Below are 22,814 nucleotides of genomic sequence, written 5' to 3'. Positions count from 1 at the left end.
CCGGGCTTTATCTCACTCCGCTGGCACTAAGGGAGACTCTAGCTGAAGAGGGCCTTCTGTCTGCCCTGCTGTGTCCCCTCGGAGCCTAGCATACCGCCCGGCAGAGTGATAAGTACTTGCTGGAGGACTGAGGGGAGGAGAAAAGGGTTCCTCGTACCTTGAAGCCTATCTTGAGGTCCTCGCAGTCCTGACTGCAGCCACTGAGCTTGCGGCTGAGACACTCGTTGACGTGACACCCGTGCTCGTCTGAGCCATCCCCGCAGTCGTCCTGACCATTGCAGAGCAACGCCTCAGCCACGCAGCGCCCACTGCTGCACAGGAACTGTGATGAGGCATTGCATTTGTGCTCTGTGGAGGGTGGCGGGAACCGGTCAGTGGGGTCACAGGAGAGGAGGAGGAGGAAGGGGCAGTGTGCCACCTAGAGGCTGATGTGGCGGGTGTCGGGGACAGGTCAGTGGGGGCCACAGGGGGAGGAGGAGGAGGAGGAGGAGGAAGGCAGGGAGCCACCTAGAGGCCGACATGGAGGGTGGCAGGAACCGATCAGTGGGGTCACAGGGGAGGAAGGGTGCCACCTAGAGGCCGACCTGGGCTGGTGCAGTGTGGGTTCTTGGGCGCTTCATCGCTGTGGTCGTGACAGTCGTTCTCCCCATCACACTCCCACTGGCGGGAGCTCAGACAACGCCCATTGGCACAACGGAATTCATTGGGGCCGCACGTTGGGTACTCTGTGGTGGAGGAAGAAGATGATGAGGCTGGACCCCCAGCATGGGTAGGCGGGGCTACTCTTCCAGCCACCGGACTCACCACACTCAGGGGATTCGTCAGAGCCGTCGGCGCAGTCGCGGTCATGGTCACACACGAAGTGCTTGGGAATACACAGGCGGTTCTGGCACATGAACTCACGGTCGTCACAGGTGCTGTTGTACACTGGGGACGGAGGCGGGGTCCCTCCTCAGGCCTGCCCTGCTCCAGCCCTGCCCTGCTAGCTGTCGATGGTCCCCCCCCCCCCCACACACACCCCATCCTGGGGTTCCTGCGATGTGAGTGGTAGCATTGGGCAGAATGGGAGGCGTCTGGATCCAGGAGCTGACCTCAAGGCTCTGCTCTCACAAAGGCATGGCTCCCACTCAAGTCCTTCCTACCCTTGACCTCATCGCCCGCGTTTGCAAAGCACGGCTGCATTGCTTGCCGCCCACCCGTCCCTCACGGGCCCGCCCACTCACGGCAGCCAGCAGCGACGCTCTCATCCGCGCCGTCCGCACAGTCCTTGTCGCCATCACAGAGCCAGCGCTCGGGGACACACACGTGGGTGCCGGGGCAGGAGAAGGAGGAGGGGCCGCACGTCTTGCCTTCTGCGCGAGGAGACACGGGGGGGACTCAGGAGGGGACAGGGCAGCGTGGGCGGCCGTGATAACACGGCCCACTGGCATGTGGACTCTTCCTTAGGGGATGGGACAACTGTCTCTCCTTGAGGCACCAACAGCCCCGAACCGGATTCAGGCCACTTCTTACCACAGTGAGCTGCCTCGTCGGAGCCGTCCCCGCAGTCGTCGCTGCCGTCACAGAGCCACTGCTTGGAGATACACCTGTGGTTCTGGCACTCAAACTGGGCCTCCGAGCAGAACTTGTCTGGAATAGCCAGGGGACAGAATGAGACGACAAGGAAAGGCAGGTCCGGTGCCTGCAACATCCCTTGGGGAGAGGCTCATCACGAGCTGAAGAAGTGACTCTATTCTGGGGACTGAGAGGGCGAGGCACAGTGGAAACCCAGGTTTCCCCCTCCCTGTGAAGGGCACTTTCCACAAGGACTGGGAGCTGGGTAGGGTCTTCACGCATGGCGCGGGCCCCGGGCACTAGGCTACCCGGTCACTCACTGCAGTGGGTCTCATCCTCGCCGTTCTCACAGTCATCCTCCTTGTCACACGTCCAGCTCATGGGGATGCAGCGCCCGCTGGGGCAGGCAAAGTAGTTGAGCGGGCACCGGGGGCGCTTCACGCCTGAGGGTAGAAGGGAGGTGTGATGACGCTGCCAGCCCCGGGGTCTCCCGTGCACCCGTGTGCCCGCCGGGCGAGCTTCCGTGGCCGACCTGGGCAGTCACGCTCGTCGCTGTAGTCTCCGCAGTCGTTGGCACCATCGCACACCCAGTTGGGTGCGTAGCAGAGGGACGTCCGCTCGCACGGCTGGAAGAGCACGCCCTTCACACCCAGGCGGAAATAGCTGCTGCAGTCAGTGGCGCCTGGTAGGGGGAGGGTGGGTGGGTGAGTGGGGTCACAGGAGAGGGGGAAGGGCAGGGCGCCACCTAGGGTCCGATGTGGAGGGTGGAGCAGACAGGGTGGTGAGGGTGGGTGAGGGGGGTCGCACCCAGCTCTCCTAAGACACACTCTGGGAGCAGCTGCTGGCCCCATGGTGCCCTTGTGGTTTCAGACTTTGTGCCTGCAGCCCACTGACTCACTAACTCCATGCAGGGAGAGAAAGCAAGGCCAGAGAGGGTAGAGGTACTATTCGGGGCCAGGCAGGCCGAGAACAGCCTGAGGCAGGGAGGACAGGCTGTCAGCCGTGGGCCGGCTGTCACTCACTGCAATTCATCTCATCCGAGGCGTCCTCACAATCCACAAACTGGTTGCAGCGGCTGGAGTTCCCGATGCAGGACCCATCCCGGCAGCGGAACTCGCCCACACCGCAGGCGGTCTCTAGAACAGGGGCCACCAGTACCATCAGGCCGGGGGCCCTCCACAGGGTCACACAGGCACAGGACAGAGCTCTAGCCTGTCCTCAGATTGCCTGGGGACAAACGCTCAGCCAGAGTAAGGGCAGGGTAGAGACAGACTAAAAACCAGGGGTGAGGCAGGAGGCTGGGGTGTGGCGGGGGTGTGGCAGGAGGATGGCATAAGGCAGGGGTGAGGCAGGAGGCTGGGGTGTGGTGGGGGTGGTGGGGCAGGAGGCTGGCATAAGGCAGGGGTAAGGCAGGAGGCTGGGGTGTGGCGGGGGTGTGGCAGGAGGCTGGCATAAGGCAGGGGTAAGGCAGGAGGCTGGGGTGTGGCGGGGGTGGTGGGGCAGGAGGCTGGGGTGCAACAATCTACTCACTGTTGCACGGAATCTCATCTGAGCCATCCCCACAGTCGTCCACCCCATTGCACCACAGCATGTTGGATACACAGCGGCCATTGTTGCACTGGCGGAAAGTCTTCTTGCAGCGGCGTGAGTCTGTGAGGGGAGGGTGGGGGCGGTCACAGCAGGCATGGGGGGGCTGCCCCCACCCCATGACCATCCCTTCCTGAGGTCCCGGGCTCTGCTCTTGGTGAGCTCAGGGGCTGGAGTGGGCTCTTACTGCAGTAGGAGGGCTTCTCATCAGACTTGTCCTTGCAGTGGGAGACGCCATCACAGGTGAGGCTGAAGCTGATACACTCGCCGTTGGCACACTCAAACTCATCTTGTGCCCGACAGGAGGAGTTCACAGCTGGGGAGGGGAAGGTGTCGTGAGTGGCGGTCCCGCCTGAGCCCAGCCTTGCAGCCGAGGCTGGAGACTGGAAGAAGGGTCTCTTGTAGCCACACCCGCAGCAGCCCCTGTCCCAGCCCCAGCTCGCTCCCTCACCCCGGCAGGTGAAGTCCTCCTGGAGGACCCGGCCGCCTCGGCAGGAGCAGTTGACGTGGCCTTGGTGGGTGAGCAGACACAGATCCTGGCAGCCTCCGTTGTTGATCCGGCAGGGGGAAAGTTCACCTGAGCAGAGAGGGCGGGGACCGCAGCTGAGGAGTGTTCCCTGGCCTGCGCTCCCAAGATGCCCACATTCCAGTGCTCTGGTGACCCCAGCAGCCGTGGGGTTCACAGCAGAGGGGAGGACCTGGCATGGGGTGCTGAGGCAGCGAGGCATGTGCGCGCGAGCGCACACACACACACACACACACACACACACACACACAGGAGAGAGAGGGTAAGGTGTGGGAATGAGGTGAGGGTTAGGGTGTGGGTGGCTCTGGGTAGATGGAATTATTAGGCTGACTGATAGGATCTCCTGGGATAGGGACAAGCCTAGAACCATGAGCAGTATGGACGTGTGTGTGTGTGTGTGTGTGTGTGTGTGTGTGTGTGGTTTGCATGAAATGGACCCAAGTATATCAAGTCCATGTATGTACACAGATGTCTTGAGGGAGCTAGGTTTGAGGAATGTTAGAACTTTTGGAGTTTCTGGGGGCCAAAGGTATATAAAGGTATTTGTCTGTACAGAAGTCGTCCTGGGAGAGACAAGGCTGTCACGTATGTGTGACGGGAAAGACAAGGCTGTCATGTGCACACGTGTGTGCAGGCACACGGACCAGGAGAGACAAGGCTGTCACGTATGTGTGACGGGAAAGACAAGGCTGTCATGTGCACACGTGTGTGCAGGCACACGGACCAGGAGAGACAAGTCTGTCATGTATGTGTGACAGGAAAGACAAGGCTGTCATGTGCACACGTGTGTGCAAGCACAAGGACCAGGAGAGACAAGGCTGTCACGTGCACACGTGTGTGCAGGGCACAGGGACCGGAACAGCAAGGCGAGCGGCAGACCCCACTCACAGCTGTTGGTGTCGTTGGCCACGGCGATGATGCCCATGGGCTGCTGAGGGATGTCCACACGCAGCAGCTTCATGTCGCTGCCCACATACTTGTTGGCCCGCTGCACAGCCCGCCGCACCCAGTCAGTCCAGAAAATGTGTTCTCCGTACACTGCCAACCCAAAGGGGTGGACGGGCTCTGACTTCAGGATCACCTGTTGAGACAGGAGCATCGGTGTCTCCATGTTCGAGCCCCTCATCAGTTGTAATACCACAGTGAGGGCTGGCAAGGAGGACGTGGGGAAGTCACAGAACATCGGGAAGGATGTGGGTGCCTTCTCCCTCGTCTAAGCGATGTCAGAACCACTCAGAGCAAAGGCTACCCACAGTTAAGATGCTCTGTCCTGACTTGGTTTCCCCCACGTCCCCACTTCCCCACCCCCCACACTCACATAGCGGTGGGAGCCGTCGTACTCGCAGCGCTCAATCTTGTCCAAGGTGGCATCTGAGAAGTACAGCTTCTCGGCGCGGTGGTCGATGGCCAACCCGTTGGGCGTGCGGATGTCCTTCTCAATGAGGGTCAGGACGTTGGCTCCGGAGAGGGCTGCCCGCATGATGCTCGGGTGAAGCTCGTTCCAATTGGTCCAGAACATCAGGCTGGCGGGAAGCAGGCACAGGGATCAGGAGCCTAAGGGTCTGGCTGGCCTTGGAGGACACAGGCTAGCCCCAGAGTCAACTTCAACCCGGGAGCCGCGGAAGCCAACGTAGCCTTGGTGCCTGAGATCAGCCCAGCCCTGGTGCTTAGTTACTGCAGCACGCACAGTTAGGTCTGACTCACTGCGCGTGCCCACAGGCATGCACTGCGGTCTGGGAAAAACCATCTGGGGGCTGGAGAGACGGCTCAGCGGTTAAGAGCACTGGCTGCTCTTCCAGAGGTTCCGAGTTCAAATCCCAGCAACCACAAGGTGGCTCACAACCATCTGTAATGAGATCTGACGCCCTCTTCTGGTATGTCTGGTATGTCTATGAAGATAGCTACAGTGTACTCATATATATAAAAAACTGTCTGCATTTGCTGAGAGCAGAGGCTGTGTGGCCAAGTGCGTCAGCTCCATCCCCCAGTCCTGGCTCCACCAGTTTCCAACAAGGTAGGCTGGGGGGGAAAAGTAGTAGGTTGCCTAATTTAGGCAACCTGCCTGACCACTCTGACTTAGTTTTCTCTTATTTAGTGTGTGTGTGTGTGTGGGGGGGGGGGTAGGGATAATATTGCTGCAGAAGGCTGTAAAAATTAAGTAGTGCATTTTCATCTCAACGAGAGTTTTCCATGAATTTATCGCTAAGTGCTTTCTCTGCACCAAAGCTGGCTCTTTACCAAACTACCTAGGAAACCCTTGCTAAGTATTGACTATCTCCACATGGATTGTACCCTCAAAAATAGTTTTCTTGGGCTGGAGAGATGACTCAGGAGGTTAAGAGCATTGGCTGCTCTTCCAAAGATCCTGAGTTCAATTCCCAGCAACCGCATGGTGTCTCACAGCCATCTAGAAAGAGATCTGGTGCCCTCTTCTGGCCTGCAGGCACACATGCAGGCAGAACGCTGTATACATAAGAAATAAATCAACCTTTAAAAAAAAAGGACATGTGAACTTAAGGCCAAGCCATGCTCCCTTGTTTGTGGGGTGGCGGTAAGGGCCTGGGTGGGGTGGGGGGATCGAGCACAGCACAGCGGCAGCAGGGTCGCCTTTAGACAGCTTGATTCATTCACTTGAGCTGGGGTGGTGAACCCTTCTCACACCTTCCTTTGAGATGCACTGAAGACAGAAACAGTTTCAGAATAGATGCAGTCCCCTGCCTCAGCCTCTCCCTTCTCTGCCTGACTGAGGAACTTGTAACTTGTCTGTTTACACTTCTCTCTCCAGCCTGGGCTGGCCTTGATGTTCTTTACCTTCTGATCCATCCTCCTGCCTCCACCTTCCAAGTGCTGGGATTATAGGAGCGTGCTACCACTCACGTGCCGGGCTAACAGTCTGCCAGCTGAGTTACAGTCCTGTCCTCTTCCACAGCGTAATGCTCGCCTCCTGCTTAGGGGCCCTGTAGACCCGTTCCTCAGGGACAGGACCGGTCTGTTGTTGTTTATGAGAATGAGATTCCTGTAGTTCTGACTGTCTTGGCACTGGCTCTGTGGACCAGGTTAGCCTTGAACTCAGAGGTCTGCCTGCTCTGTCTCCTAAATGCATCACCACGCCCAGCTCCGGAGAGGACTCTTTATGGATGGAGGTGGCCACCCATTCAGCCTGTCCTGGGGCAGCCGCTATAGATGCTTTCTTTCTCTCTCCCTTCTTCTCTCCATTTCTGAAGTATCCCAGGCTACCCTCAACTAGTTACACAGCTTAATGACCTCAGCTCCCACTGTTCCTACGTCCACCTCCCCAGTGCTGAGGTTCCAGGCATGGACCACCTCGCCTGACCGGAGCGTTGTTTCTCGACTTGTGCAATCTGGCTTTACAGTGACTTCCACACTCTCAGGTCCAGCCCCGACTGCACTCACAGCGGAGCCCCAAATTGTCTTACATGGGATGCACTGTGGGTTAAGACTTTGGCAAAGGGATAGAGAGATGGCTCAGTGGTTAAGAGCACTGACTGCTCTTCCAGAGGTCCTGAGTTCAAATCCCAGCAACCCCATAGTGGCTCACAACTATCTATAACAAGATCCGTTGCCCTCTTCTGGTGTGTCTGAAGACAGCTACAGTGTACTTATATATAGTAAATAAATCTTTTTTATAAAAAGAGTTTAACAAAGATGTTTTGTGAGATGGCGTGATAGGGGAGGGGAGGCTTCCTGGAGCAGAGGATCAGCAGCTAGAAACATGGTGGATTTTCCACCTCTCCCACTATCTGCTTTCAAAGGCCTCTAATGCTCCAGTGGGGATGAGGAGGAGCATGGCTGTCTAAGCCACTATCCCGACACACTGGCTCCTTCTGGGCCCCCCAAGACAATCTCAGACCTCTCCTCGGGTACCCTCCAGTCACCCCTGAGCTGCCCTGAGCTGCCTCCCTGAGGACATGCTCCCAGACGTGCACAGGGCAGGCCTTTGGCAGTCATGAAACCCTCCACCCCCGGCAAGTCTTGACAACCAGTCTATTCTCTGTGTACTTGGGTTTTCGGAAGTCACTGGCTCTGGGATCTAGGGGGAGCCCTTTCCTGGGCTCAGCTAGGAGGAACTTGGTTGAAAATAAGGATGTTTCTTTTAGAATGGCAGAGAAAAATATCGTGCCGCTCCCCGGAGGCTCTAGGCCCAGGGAGGACAGGCCCTGGGAGCAGCCCAGACAGGTGAGGTCACCAAGGCTGTGGAGTTGCTTCTGGGTTTGTTTGTTCCTTAGTTTCCTAGTAAGAGCATTCTGAAAACATCCTGATTCCAGCTGAACTGGGGAGGGCAGGCTGCCTGGATGCGAGCCAGGACTGCTACGCAGAGGGTGTGTGGCTCACTAGTAACCTGCAGAAAGGAAGACAGGGTAGGCGGGAGACAGCCTCCCTGCCTGCTCAGGCCGGCCACGCCCAGTGCGGTGGACTGTCCTGTTGCTGTCCTGTTTTGACCTCTTCTTGCTTTTCCCTCTTTGGGGCCTTGTGCCCACAGCTGCCTTGGTTCTGCCACTCGTGTTAAGCAGAGCTCGGAGAGGTGATGCATCTCCCTGAGGCCACAGAGCAAGAAACGGTGGGCCCTGCCTTTCCTGTCCCTGCCCCCGTGTGACATGGTCCCCACCCCTGGGCCCCGCAGCTCACTTCTGACACTCATCCAGCACAAAGGCCCGCGGGTGGTCGTCTCCGGACATGGTGATGACGGTCTCCCTCTCAAAGGCCCCTGGGCGAGTCTGGTCCACGGTGTGGCGGGTGATGGTGGAGGTTGTATAGCTTGTCCAGTACAGTGTGTCCCAGCCACGGTGATAGGCCAGGCCTTCCACAGAGCCCACATCTGTAAAGAGACAGGAACGGCTGTGGGTTGAGAGGGGCCAAAGCCTGGTGGGTGCGAAAGGCATGACTGGCTCCCCACTGGGAACTGGGGGAACTGGGAGTTCCTCGGAGGGCTCTCTGGTCTGACTTGCCCCAGCTCCACTCACGGAGCCTCGTCACACCACCCGCACCGTGACCCCTGGGCACCTTCCTTCCTCTTCCCTTGCCCCCCGACCTATTTGTGGTCACACTCTTCAGGAGTGGGGTTCTGTTTATTCATGTGTGGGGAGATTCCGGTTAACTGAATTCTACCGGGGCCAGACTGGAAAGCTTCCTGCCTGCAGGGGCCTTGAACAGACATAAGGACAGGCTAAAGTGACAGAGCTGAATGGTGCTCCGTGGCTCCATTTTTAGACACAGACAGGACATTGTGGAGAAAATGTGCCAGGAGACAGAAGGATAGGTCTGTCCTTTTCTATGCTGCACCTAGTCAGTACCTGGCTGGTCTGAATGGACCTGCTGGATAAAGAGAAGAAGAAAGGAGGAGTGGGAATAGACCGCAGGCAGCACACTGCTTGTCTAGCATGCACAAAGCTCCGGGTTCAAGTCCTACCACCACATAAAGGCTATGGTGGCGGTGCACGCCTATAACCCCAGATGACCCCAGTGCTGTACGGGGCAAGGTGCAGGCAGGAGGATCAGAGATTCAAATCAAGGTTATGTGTGGCTTACAAAGAAAGTTTTTAAAATGGGGGAGTAGGAAGGGAGTAAAGAAGAAAGGGCAAACCCGTAGTGGTAAAAGGTAGTGCTGAGTGGGGCGGTGGTGGCGCATGCCCTTAATCCCAGCACTTGGGAGGCAGAGGCAGGTGGATTTCTGAGTTCGAGGCCAGCCTGATCTACAGAGTGAGTTCCAGGACAGCTAGGGCTACATAGAGAAACCCTGTCTCGAAAAACCAAGAAAGAAAATAAATAAATAAAATAAAATAGAAAGTCAATGCTGAGCGCTGAGACTATCTCTTTTTCTGGTGACAGCTCTGAGACTTTCAGTGCTCTAGCAGGGCCACTGGTTGCCAGGCTCAGCTTGTACGTGCACGCCCCTGAGACCCAAGCTCGTTGGAGCTGCTGACTCTCACGCGGGGCGGGGAGAGCGGCCCCTGGGCTGGTGTCTGCTGCCTGTGTTTGTATCTTGGGGCAGAATGAAACCAGTGCATGGAAGGAAGAGGCCTCCTTCTGGCTCCACATAAAGAAAAATGTACAGGGGGGCTGGAGAGATGGCTTAGCGGTTAAGAGCACCGACTGCTCTTCCAGAGGTCCTGAGTTCAAATCCCAGGAACCACATGGTGGCTCACAACGATCCGTAGTGAGATCTGATGGTGTCTTATGGGGTGTCTAAAGTCAGCTACAGTGTACTTGCATATAATAAATAAATCTTAAAAAAAAAAAAGAAAAGATGTGCAGATTACCATAACAGCTGTGGATCCAGCTAGCCACTGTCATAGGGCAGTGGTTCTCCACCTTCCTGATGCTGAGACCCTCTAATACTGTCAGTTCCTCGCGCTGTGGTGACCCTAACCGTACTTTTTCTCCCCATTGATACTTCATAACTAATTTTGCCGCTGTTGTTATGAATTGTAATGTAAATTATCTGGCACATAGGATATCCGACATGGGACCCAAAGGTTGAGAACCCTGCCTTGGGACCACCCAACACATGGGTTTGGCTAGTGCCTGCGTGTCTACACTGACCACCTCCCCCATCACACTACTTATTGGTAGGATTCGGGCTTGGCTCACTTTCCACGATGGTGGTCCTGCCCGAGCCGTCATCATTGATCTGCTGGATGTTCCCAAAGTGGATGTCGCTGAAGAAGATGCGGTTCGGGGTGCCCGGGGAGGTGCCTGCTCGGTAGTCGAAGGCCAGGGCAATGACATTTTTCATGTGCTCAGGGTCTTCAAAGGGCTGCACCGGTGCGTTGAGGTTGCGCTCATCGGACAGGTGGATGCTCTTGAGGATGGTACGCTCTGAGTAGAGCAGGTAGCCCGCGTACTCTCGACACGAGGCTCCGTCTTCTGCCAGCATCCCATGGGCACAGGCACAGGCTCGCTGTCCGCCACCCCGATACAAGCACAGTTGCTGGCACCCGCCATTGGCTACTGCGCACACGTTGGTACCTGGGGACAGAGAGCATCCGAAGGTGGCATGGCGTACAGCATGCGGACAGGCTCTCCGGGGCTCTGTCCTCAGATCAGCTGGGAGGTTCAGCTGGGTCCTGCTTAGCCACGGCGTCCAATCTCCAGATCCATCCTGCTGCTCAGTCCCACCTCCCTACCCCAGCTCTTGCGAGTCACTGGAAGGTGTCCTGGAGGCGCTGACTTCCCTCCCGGTGCCTCTTCCTCCAAGGCTCGGCTGTCCTGTCCCCCTTTCTGCCCTGGCCCAGAGCCCAGCCTTACCCTTCTGCCTGTCCCTGTTGAAGACCTTGATGTCTTTAAGCTGCACGCCAATGCCTGTTCTGAGAGGCACGGAGTCTGTGGCGTTGTCTTTGCATCCGCGCTTGATGGAGCCATTGGCGTGAGTTCTGGAGACGGGAAAGTCATGAGTAGGAGGCCACCAAAAAGCCAGAAAGGGGAACCCAGGGGAGAAGCAGGACCCAGCCCTTACCTGTCACTCCAGTAGATGAAATCCTCAAACACAGACACCGAGAACATGTCCATGTTGTTGCTGGACAGGACCACCTCGCGGTTCTCACCCGTCTCTAGGTCGATGCGTTCGATCTTGTCCATCCGCGCATCACACCAGTAGAGCTTGCCACCCTGTAAGCAGAAGCACCCAGCTCACCTGGGGGCTCTCTAACTCCTGCATTCCGGGCATAAGGATCTGGTCCACATGTAACCACATGGACTGTGTGGACCTGTGTCGTAACACACCCTCACGCCAGACTTTTTCATTTATTTATTATTATTTCCAGCATTTGCAGCATTGGAGACTAAACCCGGGACCAAGCATGTTGAAGGAACACCACATCAGCACCTTATCTATCTATGTAACTATGTATCTATGTATCTATCTATGTATCTATGTATCTATATATCTGTGTATCTGTATCTCCACCTACCATTTATCATATATCTATCATCTATATATCTATATATCTATGTATCTGTATCTTCACCTACCATTTATCATATATCTATCATCTATGTATCTGTCATCTATGTATCTATGTATGTATATATATATATGTATGTATGTATGTATGTATGTATGTATCTATCTATCTATCTATCTATCTATCTATCTATCTATCTTGTTTTTCAGATTTGATCTTACTGGATAGTCCAAGCTGGCCTCAAACTTGAAGTGATCCTCCTGTCTCAGCCTCGTGAGTGTTAAGCATATGTTACCACACCCAGCTTTCTCATATTATACTTCTGCATGACCACCTTCCAACTGTCCTAGGGCAGATTACTATTCTAGGGGATGAATGGGTTAGAAGACACCACCACCCTTCCTGACTACGCCTCTAACCCTGATTGGTTAACCACAGGGAAACTGATAGGTAAAGGCACAGCGTTTGAGTCATCTCCATTAGCTCCAGGGTGTGTCCGTACCTGATAGTCCACGGAGATGCCATTGGGCCAGCTGATGCTGACATTAACCAGTACCACTCTCTCCGTACCATCAAGGCGAGACCGTTCAATACGTGGGTAATGACCCCACTCAGTCCAGAACAAGTAGCTGTAGGTAGGGATGGAAGTGGGGGTGAGAGCCCATCCCATGCAGAAGTTGGGCCTTGTCAGAATATATCGTGGTCAAGAGATCTAAGCCAGCTTGCCTAACTCCTTACCCCTTCTCTGGGTGGACAGTGATGGCCCGAGGCTTGTCCAGACCCTGGGAAATGACCACATAACGGAAAGAGCCATTGAGCCGGGCAACCTCGATGACATCAAAGCCCTGGTCTGTCCAGTAGATGTTGCCTGAGGAGGGAGTCGGTGGGGTACAGGGAGATTGGTAGAGAGCCTTGTCATTGGTTCCCTTCCATACGAGTTTTCCCAGGAGCTGCCGTTGACTCTTGTCCATATCTTCACAGACCTCATGTCCCCATGGCCTGTGCCTTTCCCCAAAGCCTGCTTCCCTCTACCGTTCACCTGCGATCCAGTCCACTGCGATGCCCTCCACACGGCCAATGCCGTTGGTCACCACATCCTCTCGCCATGTTTGGTCACGCTTGGCCCTGCTGATGGTGCTTAGGCCCATATCCACCCAGTAAATAGTGTCATTTTCTGGAAGCAGAGGGGCAGACATGAGAAAACCCCTCAATGCTGAGGCAAGGCAAGGGGTCAAACCACGTGGAGGGTCAGGATAGCACTGTGTGGTGGCTGGAGGTTCTGGGTGCTTTCTTGGAAGTGGGGAGGCAGCAGGAAGGAGTGAGGCAGTGGTATAGGCAGCCCTTCTAGGACTTGAAGGTGTCACCCCCATAAGGCACTGGGGCATGTTGACTAATCCCCAAGGCAATAGCTCACCAGCATGGAAGTCGATTCCAACAGCCAGTGAAGTTCCTGACACAGGGACCAGGGCATCCGACTTGTCGTTGGGATCCAGTGGAATCCCCCGAATTCCCTCATGTACAGAGTACAGGAGAAAAGAGCCCACACCTGCAACACAAGGACACTTCAGGCATGAGCCTTGCCAAAGAAGCTAGGTTCCTGTCACCCTCAAACTGCCTTTCTCGGCTTCCCCTTTGACAGTTTCTTCTACCCATCTCCTGGACCTCTAACCACTCACACCATGTTTGAGGCCTGGAGCTTGGTCAGGAGATGGCACCTGACTCTCAGAGCCCCAGCGCTGGGAACCACCTGCAGAACCACTATTTACCACTAGAGGGCAGAAAGAGACTTACATTTCGTTCTCGGCACCCTGCCCTTTCAATTCAACCCCATGTCACCGCTTCCTTCCAAGACCCTCAGGGGAGGTCGGAGCAGACAACCAGAGCAGCAAGACTCCGGAATCTAGATTCCCAGTTTGGTACTTGGTCTGACCTTATGTTCTCATTGTCCTGCCTCTGCTCTATTCCAAATCCTTTCCCAACACAAAGTTTCCAACGTCTTCCTTGCCCCGGGTCCATCTTGTTCCCAGTTTTCCTGTTTCTGAGAAGGCATGGATGTCTATGCATCCTGGAATCCTCCCTGACTCCCATCCCTTTGATACAATGTGTGCCCCCAGCGAATCCTCCCATTAAGCCTTGGTCGCTTAAACTCTGAAAGAAGGAGGAGGAAGAAGAGGAAGGGAAGGAGGAGGAGGAAGAGGACGAGGAGGAGCAGGAGGAGCAGGAGGAACAGGAGGATGAGGATGAGGAGAGGAGGAGGAGAAAGGGGAGGAGGAAGAGAAGGAGAAAGAGGAAGAGGAAGAGGAAGAGAAGGAGGAGGAGGAAGAGGAAAGGAAGGAGGAGGAGGAAGAGGAAGGGAAGGAGGAGGAAGAAGAGGAAGAGAAGGAGGAGGAAGAGGAGGAAAAGAAGGAGGAGGGGGAGGAAAAGGAGAAGGAGGAGGAGAAGAAGACAGTCCAGTGCATTTGGGGAACCCCAGACACTAAGAATCTCCCAGAATATGCTCACTATACTCAGGGTTCTGAGGAGCTGACTAGCCAAAGCCCATGTTTCCACGTTGCCCGGCCAGGGCTCCCTTCTGTAACACCTCCCCACATCAAAGAAGGAGGTTTCTGGCAGAGCACTTTGGGGAAAAGTGCTGTCCAAGGGCCGGCTTGTAAACCAGCACGTTCTTGCAGTGTCTCCAGTCTCATCCCTTCCCTGCAGGCCAGCTGTGTAGACCCCGCCTAGAGCCTGCCTCCTCCCTGCACACACTCCTAATAGTCTCCTAACTGGTCTGACTGCCCTGGTGTCTCCCTCCCCCATTCTGCAAGCTTTCTGCCCCGGGTTAATCTCCAAACACCACTTTCCAGGCACTCCTGGCTGAGACCCCACCCTGGCTCACACAGCTTTATCACAGTCATCCCACACCACCCTCCACGGGGCTCCGCGGCCCCGGAACTTGACTGCTCAGCCACACTTCTTGCCTCTTGTATAGCACGAGTTGTCTGTCTCCAGTGGCGTGCACGGAGCTGGGACTTAGGTCAGGGCTCAGGGCATGGTAAGCACACTCTATCGTACCACCAACTTGTTTCTTCCATGTGCCAAGTTTCAGATTCTACCCACCCTATAAACCCAGGGCAGAGCACAAGGTACGTCTCTTCTGCCAAGCTGGCCTGCCTCTGTCAGCAGGCATCTACCTCACCAAGACCTACTGCAGGTGCTGGACAGTCACGGGTACTTGCTGGTCCGGCTTCTCACCATGCTGGCCCCATTTTCTGGCTTGAGTTTTTGTCTATGGTACCCAGAATGGGGGACTGGATAAGCATCTAACCCAGAAGCCTGCTGGTAACGCATGATGAACACCATCTTCCTCAAACGCATGATGTAGCAACAGGGTAGAAAGGGTCAAGGTTAGGCAGAGAGGAAATGTGGGGAACTGACCCTCGCAGGCCTGCTGTCCGCTCCGGAGGCTGTAGCCAGCTGTACACATACAGGAGCGCGTTGTCTCTGACGTTGGCAGGCAGAGCTGGGAGCAGTCTCCGTTGTTGACACTGCAGGGGTTGGTGCCCTCATGCTCTGGGGGAGGACATGGGAGTGGACAGAAAGGGTGAGGTGGCCTTTGTGGGGGACAGGCCGCCGCAGACCCTCCCCGCCACACCACACCCCGCCGCGCGCACTGCATACCTAGCTGGATGCTCTCATCATACACCTTCATGTGCATAACCAACGTGGTGCTGTTCCGCAGCACCACCGACCCGGAGCCGTCGGCCTTGTTGCACGTGCCCATCTTCTCCGACACCTGATCTGCCCACCACAGCTTGTCCCCTGGGGCGACAGGAGGGAATAAGACCCCCGGGAAGGCCCCCCCTCCTCAGCCATCTTGCAGAAGCCATTAGGCTTGGTTGGGGTGGAGGAGTGACCCACAGGATATCCCCCACCACCCACTCATCCGTGCCTGGCCTGCTGTGATTCCTCCCTTCTGCCCACCCGAGCCCTCACCCATGATGGCCAGGGCAGTGGCCTTGCCCAGCTGGCTCCGCATGGTGTCGATGACCTCCAGTTCACTCCCATCCAGGTTGCAGCGGTTGATCGTGTGGTTCCCAGAGCTGATCCAGTAGAGTTTGCTCTCGGGGAAGTCAATAGCCAGCCCTGGAGAAGAGTGGGTGTCAGAGCCGTGGAGCCATGGAAGAGGCCCAGGGCACCAGAGAGACGCTAGGAGCATCTCCTAACGGGGGAGCCGGAGTCCTGCAGGGGCAACAGGGCAAGCGCGTACCCACGGGGCCCTTCTGGCCGCTGAAGAGCAGAGTGCGGTTGCTCCCATCTATGTTGGCCATGCTAATATTGTCCCTGTCGGTCCAGTAGAGCTTGCTGGGAAAAAAACCAAAAACCAAAAAACAAGAATTGGGTAAGGGTCCTCCTCCTCCCTCGTCACACGGTGTGCCCCAGCCCTGAGACATAGACTGACCCTCGAAGCGGGTGGACCACCAGGCCGTGGGGCTGCTCCAGGCCCTGCACCACCGCATTCTTGAAGGAGCCGTCCAGCCGGGCCACGTTAATCTGCTTCTTGTTGGTGTCATAACTCGTCCAGAAGAGATTTCGGGACACCCAGTCCACGGCCAGCCCGTGGGCGTTTGGCAAGTCTGGGGAGCACAAATAGGGAGTGGGTGGTTGGTGTTTGCAGGGTATATAGGCTGAGGAGAGTGTGGTACTCGGGGAACTAGGGTCAAGAGAGGGGCCAGAGATAAGGTTTGGAAAAGGAGCATCAGGACCACAGGGGACATGATCGGTGTGAGTCTTGGGGTGGAGGACAGGGTCAGAACCTGCAGAGACAACGGTCTCCACGCCTGTGCCGTTGATGAAGGCCCGTTTGATGGCTTGGGTCCGCACGTCAGACCAGTAAACTCGCTGCTCTCTGGCATCATAGTCCAGCACCGTGACGTTGTCGATGTCGGGCACCGTGAAGGAGATGATGTAATTGTAGTACGGGGCATCCAGGTCCACGCCCCGGATCTCCATCTGACGCGCGTAGAGCAGGAACTTCTTAAACTCTGGGGGATGCAGGCAAGTCACTGAGGGCAGTCCCTTGCCTTCACGCCCCCCGTCTGCCTAGGTTAGGTCCCTCCCCTGAGTCCCCTCTGCGTGCTGATGGCCTCCTGCTGACAGCGGTCCTCAACCTTCCCGATTCTGTGACCCTTCCTCGTGCTGTAACCCCCAACCGTAAAATTATTTTTGTCGCTACTCCATAACTGTAGTTCTGCTATTGTTACGAATAGTAAGATATCTGACAGGCGACGCCTGAGAAAGGGTCACTTGACCGCCCCCCAAAGGGGTCGAGACCCACAGGTTGAGAACTGTGAAGAGACCGTGTCAGGTCCTGGCAGTTGTGACCTCTTCCTCCAGCCCTAGCTAGTCTCCAGAACCCCTCCTCCTTCCAGTCATTCCTTTGCTTAGCAGCAGGGACCTCTGACCTCTCCTTCAGCCTCAGTTTACCAGTAGCCGTTAGGGGAGGCGGCTTCCTACCGTAGCAGGTGGTATTGTCCTTGTGAAGCTTCATGAGATGGGGGCAAGCGCACGAGACGGTCCGGTTGTAGTTGATGAGGCACAGGTGGGAGCAGGGGCCCCGGCCCCCGTTGGCCTCACACGGGTTTGGAGCTGGCCGGGGAGAAGAAGCAAGAGCATCCTGTGATGTGTTGATTCCTCCCTGGCCCGTCTCACCCGGATCTCACCCCAACTCTCATCCTCCCCCCATTATCCCAGCCCCCTCCCCGTCCAGGGGCTGGTGGCTCCTCTTCAGCTGCCCGGGACGTGCATGGAGGCCGCTTACCCATGGGCTGCCGAGAAGGGTGATACACCTGCAGGTCGAAGGGCTGGGTGTTGGTCCTCTGTACCACGGTGACATTGTGGCCAGTCCACTTGTTGGCCTTAGCCAGCGTATTTGTTCGCCAGTCGGTCCAGTACACCTCCCCACCATACAGTGTCACGGCAAATGGGTGTGACAGGAACTCGTGTCCCCGAAGCACCTCCATGTGGCCCGAGCCATCATACCGGGCTGAGTAGATGGCGTCTGACCTGAGGGGTGTAATGGAGGGGACAGTGGGGGTCTCAGCAAGGTACCCTGCCCAGGTGTCCACCTTCCCTTGTCCTCACAACTCAACACCTCTTCCTGAGTCCTGCCCGGGACTAAAGAGAGAGTGTGAGGTTGCAGGGGTTAGGGGTGGGGGTGATCCAATAGGTTGGGATCCCAGCCTTATGTCCCCCAAGGGCATCGTCTAGATTTCCTTCCCAGGGCTACAGTTGGCATTCGGAGCTCCTGTGTGAGCTGGGAAGAGACACCTTCTCTTTGTTCCGGGCAGGCAGAGGCCCTCAGCAGAGGTCACAGGGTGGGAGGCGAGCAGAGGGTGGATGACTGTAGGCCACAACCCTGCTCCTCTCCTCGTCAGTCCTCCCCACCCTCCTCTTAGTTTCATCTCTGTTCACGCTGGTCCCCTCCTCTGCTGACCTGGCATCGATCCAGAGGATGCGCTTCTCCAGGTAGTCCACGGTGAGCCCGTTGGGCCAGCCCCCGGAGCCCGTCTCTCTGTGGATGGTCCGGCGCCCAGCCCCACTCATGGATGCTGCCTCAATTCGCGGCAGGCTGGCATCCCAGTCTGTCCAAAACAGAATCCTAGGGAGGGAAGGAGGGAGGAGAGCCAACACTGGGGTGGTTGCACCACGGATTAGCAAACCAGGGGAGTCAACAGTACCGAGAAGACAGGTGTCCCTGGCCGGGCTGAACCCAGGGCCACAGAGGGGCAGGCAGAGCCCTCACCCATCCCGAGGGTCCAGAGCGATTGCCCTTGGGTGCTCGATGTCACCCGCCAGCAGAGTAGTCCGCAGGGTTCCGTCCAGCTTAGCCACTTCGATCTGGTCCAGGTTGCTCTCCACCCAGTAGATGTTGCCCGCAATCCAGTCTACAGCCAGGCCCTCGGGTGTGGCCAACCCATACTGGATCACCACCTCAAAGCTGGTCAGGGCTAGGAAGAGAAGGCAGCAGGTGCTTAGAGACTCCTGGGCCGGGGTTTGGTGAAGGCCTGGAGCTCAGGATGCCTCAGCCAGCCACCTTCACCCTGATGCTTCTGCCCAGGCAGCTGAAGGGCCTGGCTCCCATTCTCCTCTCCTAGGCCTCTTTCCCGCTGGGAGGTGGGAAAGGGCGGTCTGGGAGGAGGGGTGAGAGCAGCCACTTTATGTGTGCACTGTTCTGAGGGGGGTAACCTGGGAAAGGTCAGGGCCCATGGAAGCTTCTGGGATCATGTTTGGACGCACTACAAGGACGATGGAACATGCTAGAAATTACCCACAGAATGTCCTGAAGACAACTCTATGCTAATATGACCGTGTGTCTTATTATTTTAGAAATTGTCATGTGACAACAGTGCAGTTTACTTAGCTATTCTTCTGACGATGGACATTTGAGATGTTCCCAAGTTTCTTTTATAATAAGCAATACAAACTCCTCTATTGAAACATGTCTTGGGCTAGAGAGATGGCTCAGCAGTTAAGAGCACTGACTGCTCTTCTGAAGGTCCTGAGTTCAAATCCCAGCAGCCACATGGTGGCTCACAACCATCGGTAATGAGATCTGACGCCCTCTTCTGAAGTGTCTGAAGACAGCTACAGTGAGTGTACTTACATGTAATAATAAATAGTAAATCTTAAAAAGAGAGAAAGAAACATGTCTTTTTCTTGCCTCTGTTCAGGGACCCTCCCTGACACACAACTTAAAACTGTCTTGATCACTGCTGCGTCTGGTGCAATAGATGCTTCATACTTAGCCTGTGATGGCTCGGGCTACCCTGAGACAGAGGTAGTCTATCCCTACATGGCATTTTCCTTCTAAGCCTGAAATTCCAAAATTGGGGATCCAGGCTTCAGGCCATTCCAAAGAAAGGGTGATCATTTCGTTAATTATCAGGCTAGCAGCAATGCTTACGATAATTACGGGGCATCAGGCTCTGAGACCCACAGCAAAATCTCACCCAATTAACAAGGGGTTGGGGGATGGGCAGCAGAAGCCTCGGCTCCGGGGCCACCTGAATCTGTGCCCGTGACCCCGAATGCCATCTGTGTGTAATCCTGGCACCTCTCCCAGACCCAAAGAGTCACCTCCGTTGTCCAGCAGTTTTCCACGGTAGATCTTGTCCTCTACCACGTCGGTCCAGTAGAGGGCGCTCTGGCTGAGGTGAAAGTCCAGGGCGATGGTGTTGCGCAGGCCAGGCACTAAGACACTGTAGTCCCCCTTGTGAAGGTCAATGCGTCTGATCTCGTGGCGGTTGGAGAAGATGATGAACGGTTTGAAGGGATCTGGAGGGAGGCATGAGATCAGGTCAGCTTACAGCCACTGTGCCACCCTGTCCCGGCCTATACGGCCCACTGTAGCTTAGGCGGGTGACCAGGCCTGCCTGGCTGGCTCACCCGGACTCCACTGTCTTACCCAGACTGCGGCAGCTCTCGCCGTCTGGCTCTAGGACCCAGCCCTCGTAGCAGGAGCACTTCACGCTGAACTTGTTCTGGTCACACTTCTGGCTGCATTTGAGGTGCTTGGCACAGTAGCTTTGAATCTGACAGGTGTGGTTGTCAGGTCCCAGCTCCATGCCCAGAGGGCAAGAACACACAATGCCTTCACCTGGGGCCACCGAGCAGTTGTGACTACAGCCACCATTATTCAGAGAACATTGGTCTGGGGGGAGGAGACAGGCAGAGGATAGGGTCCAGGGTCAAGATCTCGGTCAAGATGAAGAGTCAGGGCCTGGCACTGTGGGGCCTTCCGGTCTTGTTGTATCCCTTCTGAGTCCCAGAGCCCTAACCGCAGCCCTGCTGAGCCTCAGCCTCCCTTCCCAGGCTCCCTTAGGATCAGGATTGGGACACCAGACCTGACATCTAGAGCCATCATCCTCTCTCCTCACCCCTGCCTGCTCTCAATGCCCTCGTGACCATGGCTGGGACCTGGGCGTTTTGCCTCCTCTTTGGGAGGATGCTTAGGTCAAGGCCCTTTCTTTGATCCCAGGTGTAACACGGGGCAGGGTGCAGAGGGAAATGCCCCGACCTTTCCGACATGCCCCACGGCAGCGGTTTCTGGGCCAGTCTCCGATGGCCCTACCCTTCACTCCTCTTTCCCAGAAGTCAGATGTCCTGTTTGCTCTGGGACTGTGCGGTCGCTCAGACCTCCCTGACCCTCCTCACTCATTCTGCACAAGTTGCCCGTTTCCGGGAACCCAGTTCAATTCCCCGCCTCCAGAGGTCAGCTCAAATCATGCCTCAACCTAGTGCCTCACCCCCCGCCTGGCCTCCCTATTCAGTGGTCTGACTGACGGTGTCTGTTCCAGGTCAGGAGTCCTAATGGCTCCCTCCCCGCCATGCCTTCAGAGTAGGATGGCCCTGGACTGGTTTATTTAAGGGACTCTGTGTCTCCTCTTCCTCAGTTGGTGGCAAACAGTGGCGTCTATCTGGGCCACTCTGGAGAGTGAATGCTACAGGAGTTGTAGCCTCAGGCAAGCCCTCGATCAATGTTGGAGACACAGTTCTGCCTCCTCCTGCCCCAGACCATTTCCTACAGCCCTGCCCTGGACAAGATGCTCCCCAAACCCCTGTACACACACACACACACACACACACACACACACACACACCGCCACTGGTGAGCAACCCCAGGCCTTGCCAGGCCCCTTACCGCAGAGCTCGCCCTCATCCGAGCCGTCTCCACAGTCGTCCTTGCCGTCACACAGCTTGTCAGGAGGCAGGCAGACGGAGGTGTTGTTGGCGCAGGGATGGGAGGGCGGCCTGCAGGCCAGGGCTTCACAGTTCTCCTCGTCGGAGTTATCTTCACAGTCGCTGTCACCATCACACACCCACGCCTTGCTGATGCACCGAGCTGAGGGACCGGACAGGAACAGAATGAGGAACCAGGCCTAGGGGGTGAAACTCACTGAGCCCTGCCCAGACCCAGAGGGCCTGTCTAATAGCGTCTCGCTGAAGTGCTCCGGAGCCCACCATGAACCTTGAAACCTTTTCTGTCACATTCACACAGCTAATGAAGAAGTCAGGAACCTGCAGAAGGTGGCCAGAGTTCTTGGCCTCCCTTCTGCCCTCTCCTCCACATAACACCAAGTCACTGTTAAGTTCTCAAGATGGCCTCCTCCCACCCACGAGGCCCCACTCTGCCCCCTCTCACCTGAGTCCTTGCAGCCAAACTTGACATTCGGGTCACAAACGTGGGTCACTCCCTCACAGCTCTTCTCATCGCTGGAGTCCATGCAGTCTGTGTCCCCATCGCAGCGCCACCGCAGGGGGATGCACAGGCCATCCAGCCGGCACTGGAACTCATCCGAGTGGCAGCCACCAGGAGGCCTTGTGGCTGGAGGACGCGGGTAAAGGGTGTATCAGGAGAGAGAGGCACTCTGACAGATCTTTCCCACTACCTCTGCCTAGCCTGGATGCTGAGCTGAGTGAGGTGGCCCTGGGCGTCCTGTGAGCCGTCTACGGAGAGCCAGAAAGCACTAACTCATGGAGAGGCTCAGATGTCGTATCTTCAAGGACCCCGGGGTGACTGTCTTATCTAATGCTCCTCCTCTAGGCTCATGATGCTGACTGGCTACATATTCCACCAGGACAGAACTCAAATGTCCCCCTCATTCACTGCACACTCACTGCATGCCAGTGATGTTCTAGCAACTGTCCCACCCACTGCAGGCACAAAGGCCCGGTCCTTCCTCCTACACAGCTTAGGGTCTAGTGTGTGTGGAGGGGGGACCTAGGCCTTGACTGCAGGCAATGACATGAGTTTAACGGTGTCAGCCTGATGAAATGACACGTCAGACAAGACAGGCCTCGGCAGGCCTCTGAGCAGAAATCGCCTCAGCGGATATGTGAATTGGGAGAGAGCCACTAAGATACGTGCAGTTGCACACCCAACAGAGGAACATCCCGTGGGAAGCCTCCAAGACAGCCAGTAGAGGCAGAGCATGGATCAGAGATGGGTGAAGACCCAGAGGTCTCAGCAGAGAGCTTATGTAGCCTGGGAACAGTGTCAGGGCACAAGATCACTGGTCCGTCAGGATCTTCCTGTATCCCACCTGATCCCGTAGGCCGGTGGCATAGTGAAATGCCCCCCTCCCACCCAGTGTGAGCATTGATGGTGGGTAACAGGGTGGCAGGGTGTGTCCACGCCTCCAGTCTGCTTGCCATGAAAGAGCACAGTCTTCTCACGTCTCACC

The 22,814-nt window shown here is 56.3% G+C and overlaps 1 protein-coding gene across 1 annotated transcript in view; it reads right to left on the bottom strand.

The window, feature by feature from the left end:
- Lrp1 (LDL receptor related protein 1) overlaps window positions 1-22,814 on the bottom strand; it is an 82,855-nt gene that overhangs the window by 18,063 nt on the left and 41,978 nt on the right. Inside the window, exons 21-55 of the mRNA XM_052165421.1 lie at window positions 21,773-21,955; window positions 21,272-21,472; window positions 20,036-20,281; window positions 19,708-19,905; window positions 18,374-18,578; window positions 18,065-18,229; window positions 17,390-17,634; window positions 17,086-17,217; window positions 16,386-16,613; window positions 16,031-16,205; window positions 15,839-15,933; window positions 15,565-15,714; window positions 15,250-15,390; window positions 15,007-15,141; window positions 13,004-13,135; window positions 12,629-12,763; window positions 12,328-12,457; window positions 12,092-12,218; window positions 11,142-11,293; window positions 10,934-11,058; window positions 10,277-10,654; window positions 8,315-8,504; window positions 4,986-5,190; window positions 4,556-4,748; window positions 3,593-3,718; window positions 3,329-3,457; window positions 3,085-3,204; window positions 2,577-2,690; window positions 2,087-2,236; window positions 1,875-1,997; window positions 1,513-1,629; window positions 1,224-1,352; window positions 805-927; window positions 585-725; window positions 158-348 (exon numbers count right to left, since the gene is read on the bottom strand). Of these exons, the coding sequence (XP_052021381.1) occupies window positions 158-348; window positions 585-725; window positions 805-927; window positions 1,224-1,352; window positions 1,513-1,629; window positions 1,875-1,997; window positions 2,087-2,236; window positions 2,577-2,690; window positions 3,085-3,204; window positions 3,329-3,457; window positions 3,593-3,718; window positions 4,556-4,748; window positions 4,986-5,190; window positions 8,315-8,504; window positions 10,277-10,654; window positions 10,934-11,058; window positions 11,142-11,293; window positions 12,092-12,218; window positions 12,328-12,457; window positions 12,629-12,763; window positions 13,004-13,135; window positions 15,007-15,141; window positions 15,250-15,390; window positions 15,565-15,714; window positions 15,839-15,933; window positions 16,031-16,205; window positions 16,386-16,613; window positions 17,086-17,217; window positions 17,390-17,634; window positions 18,065-18,229; window positions 18,374-18,578; window positions 19,708-19,905; window positions 20,036-20,281; window positions 21,272-21,472; window positions 21,773-21,955 (5,729 nt within the window). The remainder of the gene's footprint in view (window positions 1-157; window positions 349-584; window positions 726-804; window positions 928-1,223; window positions 1,353-1,512; window positions 1,630-1,874; window positions 1,998-2,086; window positions 2,237-2,576; window positions 2,691-3,084; window positions 3,205-3,328; window positions 3,458-3,592; window positions 3,719-4,555; window positions 4,749-4,985; window positions 5,191-8,314; window positions 8,505-10,276; window positions 10,655-10,933; window positions 11,059-11,141; window positions 11,294-12,091; window positions 12,219-12,327; window positions 12,458-12,628; window positions 12,764-13,003; window positions 13,136-15,006; window positions 15,142-15,249; window positions 15,391-15,564; window positions 15,715-15,838; window positions 15,934-16,030; window positions 16,206-16,385; window positions 16,614-17,085; window positions 17,218-17,389; window positions 17,635-18,064; window positions 18,230-18,373; window positions 18,579-19,707; window positions 19,906-20,035; window positions 20,282-21,271; window positions 21,473-21,772; window positions 21,956-22,814) is intronic.

The sequence above is a fragment of the Apodemus sylvaticus genome, chromosome 20, assembly GCF_947179515.1.
Source record: "Apodemus sylvaticus chromosome 20, mApoSyl1.1, whole genome shotgun sequence".
NCBI classification, from domain to species: domain Eukaryota; kingdom Metazoa; phylum Chordata; class Mammalia; order Rodentia; family Muridae; genus Apodemus; species Apodemus sylvaticus.
This window is presented reverse-complemented; position numbering and strand designations above follow the sequence as displayed.